Below are 5,731 nucleotides of genomic sequence, written 5' to 3' on the forward strand. Positions count from 1 at the left end.
TAGTATTATTGTAGTTTTTATTAATATTTTGAATTAGCTTTTATTTTTATATTTTCAGTTTTCATTTTAATTTTAGTTTAGGTTTTAGTAAACAACTTATTTCAGTTTCGGTCATTGCAACTGAGAAAAATGTCTTCATGCGTGCAGTATATTTGTATGTATATTCCAATGTTTAAAGTGCATATTCATATCCACATCAGGAGGATTTTATGGCTTTGGAAATGCATCATGGGAAGGTGTCCTTCCTGTGGGACACTGGCTCTGGACTCACCAGACTAGAGTATCCCAGCGTTCAGATCAACAATGACAAGTGGCACAGGATCAATGCGACGCGGTTCGTGACTCTCAGTGCTGATGGGACGTTTCAGTTCTTCCCTTTGAACGACAGGCTCTGACATCTCCTGTACTGTAATGTTAGGTTTGGGAGACACGGGACCCTCACTGTCCAGCAGACGGACTCTGAGCCGCTGCCCGCAGTGAAGACCACAGCGTCTGGGTCCTCCACCGTCATGGACGTCAACAAATCCACCTGGGTGTTCGTCGGGGGCCTCGGCGCTCAGGTGAAGGTAAGATGCACATCCGTCTGGTGTTCCTGAGGGTTCCCTTGCATTTGGCCCTGTTTACATCTGTTGTGTTTTTCCCAGAAACCCCCAGCGGTGAGAATGACCCACTTCAGAGGCTGCATTGGTGAAGCTTCGCTCAACGAGAACAACATCGGCTTGTGGAACTACGCTGAGAGACAGGGAGGGTGCGGCGGCTGCTTCATGAGGTAAAACACACCGTTCACCCACCCTAGCAACCATCCAGTTCAGCCTAGCAACCATATAGAAACATAAAGATACCATAGCAACTACCTAGCAACCATCTGTGTTGCCTTGCAGACACTGAAAACACCCTAGCAACTGTCTAGCACTGAAAACACTCTAGAAACTGCCTAGCGACACCCTAGCAACCACACAGAACAGCTTAGCAACCACATAGCAACCATCTAAGACAACTAGTATCAGTAGCAGCCACTGAAAACACCATAGCAACTGTATAGCAACCACTGAAAACACTCTAACAACTTCCTAGTGACACCATAACAACAACCTAAACCACCCTAGCAACGTTCTAGCAACTATGACACCTCACAGCTGTCTAGAAACTACTGAAAACACTCTAGCAACATCCTAGCGAAACCCTAGAAAATACATAGCAATGTCCGAGCAACCATTCATGACACCTAGCAACTGCCAAGTAACCACCCAGAACACCCTGGTAACCACTGAAAACACCATAACAACTGCCTAGGTCACACAATAGCCTAGCGACACCCTAGCAACCACCCAGCGCACCCTAACAACCATTCAGCAATGCCCTAGCAACCATCTCTGACACCTAGAAATCACTGAAACCACCATAACTGCCTAGGTCCCACAACAGCCCAGCAACACCCTAGCAACCATCTGTGACACCTAGCAACCACTGAAAACGTCATAACAACTGCCTAGGTCCCACAACTGCCTAGCAACCACCCAACACACCCTAGCAACCACTCAGCAATGCCCTAGAAACCATCTGTGACACCTAGCAACCACTGTAGCAACTGCCTAGGGACACCCTAGCAACCACATAGCAATGCCCTAGCAATTGACACCATAGCAACTGCCTAGCAACCACTGAAAACACCATAGCAACTGCCTAGGAACCACAGAAAGCATCCTAGCAACCACCTGCACTGTCTTTGATGATGTGATGAGCATTAAATACAGGTGGAAACAGTCCCTGACGCTCTTCCTGTGTGTCTCATGTCCATCAGTCCACGCACTGAAGACACGTCATTCCACTTCGACGGCAGCGGTTTCTCTGTGCTGGAGAAGTCCCTGCGCTCCATGTCCACCAGCGTGGTCATGTTCTTCAAGACTCTCTCTCCTAACGGCCTGCTGCTGTATCTGGCCTCCAACGGCACCGTACGTTCACGCTAGCACTTCTCACCTCCTTATCTCCCTCTCAAGCGCTCCTCAGCGTCTCACTCAGCTCTCTTCTCATCGGTGTTTGTAGAGGGACTTCCTGTCCATCGAGCTGGTGGAAGGGAAGGTTCACCTGACCTTTGAACTGGGCTCCGGAGTGCTGACCTTGACCTCCAACAGAACATACAACACCGGCACCTGGTACAGAATCGCCCTGCAGAGGAACAAGCGCCGAGGTGATGCTCTACTCTCATATCCATTACATCTGGGAGATTTCTTATGAGGTTTAAGCTCACAGGAAGTGATGTGTGTTGTGTCTGCAGGTCATTTGTCGGTCATGGCTGCTGATAAACCCTCAGAGCGAGAGGTCATGGAGGCGGAGTCACCGGGTTCGTCCTCTGACCTCAATCGCTCTGACCTCGACCCCATCTACATCGGCGGATTACCGGCCTCTCGACCAATCAGGTGAGAGCAAACTCTCAGAAGACATGCTACAGTTTCCTTAAAGTAATTCCTAAAGACTCAAGAGTCATTTTTGTCTTATATGCGACTTCCTTGTGCACGGTTGCAGGAGGCAGGTTGTGGCTCGCTCTTTCGTCGGCTGTGTGAAGAATGTAGAAATCGCTCGCACAAACTTCGACCTGCTCAGAGAGTCGTATGGAGTGAAGAAAGGCTGCGTCCTCAAGGTACAGCATCACGTTCTGGGAGTTCGTGATTTGATGAAAAGCAAATTAAATCATATTTATGTGCAATTAAAATGAATAAATAAATCATTTTATATAATAAAAACAAATAAAACTAAAACACAAAATAAAAATTGATTCAATGGTAAAAAATCTAAAATGAAAATAAATCATTTTAAAATAAAAACAATCAAAATAAAACATTTACTAAAAATTTATTAAATCATAAAAATTTAACTTTTTTTTTTTTTTTTGCATTTGTGTATTTAATTAATTATTGTGTCTGTTTGTCAGTTTGTCTTCAGCTGTAATTAATGGAATAATTTAGCTTCACTCATTAAACCACAATTATTGTTAACGGTACTAAAATGTATTTTAAACTCTCTACGGTATTTTATTTTTACATTCATTTCTATTATTATGATATAAAATAAAGGACATTGAAATGGTAAGTTAAACAAAAATGTTACATTAATTTAAAGTATTATTACTATAATAATATTATAGTAATATTTATAATATATTAATATTTATTTTTTATTTATTATTACTAAAGATTAATCTAAAGTCCCTTAATTAAGCCCTTTTCATTTTCTTTATCAAAAACTCTAAAATCTTAAAATATCAATATAACATACTATTATTGCAATAATGTTATATTAAAATATATAATATCTTAAATCTTAAAATAGTATCAATATAACATATTGCTATAATAATTTTATGTTACAACATATAATATTAATATTTATTTGTATATTATTACTAAAGATTATTTTAAACTGCCTAGCGACACCCTAGCAACCACCCAGCGCATCCTAACAACCACTCAGCAATGTCCTAGCAACCATCTGTGACACCTAGCAACCACTGTAGCAACTGCCTAGGGATACCCTGGCAACCACATAGCAATGCCCTAGCAATTGACACCATAGCAACTGTCTAGCAACCACTGAAAACAACATAGCAACTGCCTAGGAACCACAGAAAGCATCCTAGCAACTCCCTAGCAACCACCTGCACTCAGGCCCGGTTTCACTTAATTATTATATTCTTTTGAATTTGTTTATCTTTTAATACAAACACAAATGTGAAGTCGTGTGATAATTATCTCCCTGAAAGTTGTTAATTATGAGTGAAGGAATGATTTGGAGGATGTGTAGCTCACGGTTACTGTGCTGGTGTGTGTCTGCAGCCCATCCGCAGCGTGTCGGTGTTCGGCGGAGGTTTTCTGCAGATGCCTGCCGTCCTCTTGGCTCCTCACACGGAGATCATGAGCAGCTTCTCCAGCAGACGAGAGCGCGGCGTGATCCTGGCGGGATTCAGCAGCAGCGAGGGACGCTCGCGCCGACACACGCAGCAGGTCGGTTCAGTCTTCATGGCATCATGGCTGTGTCTGTGAACACGTCCCATCGCTCATGTGCTTCCTCTGCTGCTCTTCTCTCAGCCGTTCCTGGTCGTGATGCTGGTGTCCGGATCGCTGGAGGTTCATGTGGGCGGGGCCGAGGGCGGGGCCATGCACAGAGCAGTCGTCAAATCACAGAACGGCTCCTTCAGTGACGGACAGGAGCATTCGCTCATACTGCAGAGGAACAAAAGGTCTGTTACACACAACATTCATACTAAATAATCAGGCCTAAATGTAAGATTAATGTATTTGAATTGCATATAAAACTTCCATGCATTTGGATTACATTGTTTAAACCAACTAACAAACTCAATGTGATGATATCTGTCAGTCATACATCAATGAAGCGGGTCAGATTCCTGTAACAGTGCAGATAAACTCAATGTGTTTTAAATACACAATAACCAGCTTTATATATTAAATCCATTTTGTTTAAATTTGTTTTCAATATCATTGAATATTGAATATCGCCTGTTCACAGCTTGCCATATTTTTTAACGGAGTAATTTCAATTTTCACAAGTGTTATTTTAGAATCATTGATAAACTATTAAAGTTTTTAGTAATTTTGTTGTGGTTTTTGTCATTTTTATAATTTTTTTTAAAATGTGTAAATAGTTTTTATTAATTCTTATATCAGTTTTTAGTTATTTTAGTACATATATTTAAACGAAATGAAAATGAGAAATGTTGCCATGGAAACTGAAATAAAATAAACAAAAAAACAAAACAAATTGAGTGAAAAACATTTTTTTATGGATTTATTTTTCTCTGGTTTTGACAATTCATGCTGATTTTAAGCAATTTGAATAAATGCATTTAAAAAATGTGACTATTTAAATGAAATCAAATAGATTCAAATAGTTAATAATAAACTATGCCATGATTATTTAATAGAGAAATGACTGAGAAATAATGCATCGCGATAAGTTTGTTTGTTTTTACATGTAATTCAAATGATAAATATTGTTTGAGTGTATTCAGTATATTTTAGTGGCGTTTCCTACAGAAAGCTCCATGTTTTTCCTGCAGGTCCATCGCAGTGTTTGTGGACGAGCAGAACCAGGCGACGGTGAAGCTGGGCTCGTCTGCAGATAAAGCTCTGGCTCTGGAGCGGCTCTTCATCGGTGGCGTTCCTCCGGGAGAGACGGGATCCAGCGACTCCTTCTACGGCTGCATCAGGAACACAGCGGTGGACGGCATGTGAGTGACACACACACACACACACAACCTCACACACACTCACACTCTCACACACTCACACACACACACACACACACTCACACGCACACACTCACACGCGCACACACACTCACACACGGGCACTCACTACACACGCACACACACTCACACACGCACTCAATGCACACGGGCACTCACTACACACACACACTCACTAAACGCACCACACACACACACACACTCACTACACTCACTCCACTCACAGTCACACTCACTCACTCTCACACACACACACACACACACTCACTCACTCACTTCACTCACTCGTCACACTCACTCACTCTCACACACACACACACACACACTCACTCACACACACACACTCACAGTCACACTCACTCACTCTCACACACACACACACACACACTCACTCACACACACACACTCACAGTCACACTCACTCACTCTCACACACACACACACACACACTCACTCACTCACTCACTC

At 42.3% G+C, this 5,731-nt stretch overlaps 1 protein-coding gene across 1 annotated transcript in view; it reads left to right on the forward strand.

The window, feature by feature from the left end:
- LOC107747483 (laminin subunit alpha-1-like) overlaps positions 1-5,731 on the forward strand; it is a gene marked incomplete at its 5' end in the record, with an annotated part of 32,125 nt that overhangs the window by 15,647 nt on the left and 10,747 nt on the right. The window contains 9 exons of the mRNA XM_016562012.1: positions 419-566; positions 645-769; positions 1,802-1,952; positions 2,044-2,188; positions 2,276-2,417; positions 2,524-2,638; positions 3,831-3,998; positions 4,083-4,234; positions 5,075-5,245. Of these exons, the coding sequence (XP_016417498.1) occupies positions 419-566; positions 645-769; positions 1,802-1,952; positions 2,044-2,188; positions 2,276-2,417; positions 2,524-2,638; positions 3,831-3,998; positions 4,083-4,234; positions 5,075-5,245 (1,317 nt within the window). The remainder of the gene's footprint in view (positions 1-418; positions 567-644; positions 770-1,801; positions 1,953-2,043; positions 2,189-2,275; positions 2,418-2,523; positions 2,639-3,830; positions 3,999-4,082; positions 4,235-5,074; positions 5,246-5,731) is intronic.

This window comes from Sinocyclocheilus rhinocerous, unplaced genomic scaffold, assembly GCF_001515625.1.
Source record: "Sinocyclocheilus rhinocerous isolate Xijiao unplaced genomic scaffold, SAMN03320098_v1.1 scaffold6552, whole genome shotgun sequence".
In the NCBI taxonomy this organism is placed as follows: Eukaryota; Metazoa; Chordata; class Actinopteri; order Cypriniformes; family Cyprinidae; genus Sinocyclocheilus; species Sinocyclocheilus rhinocerous.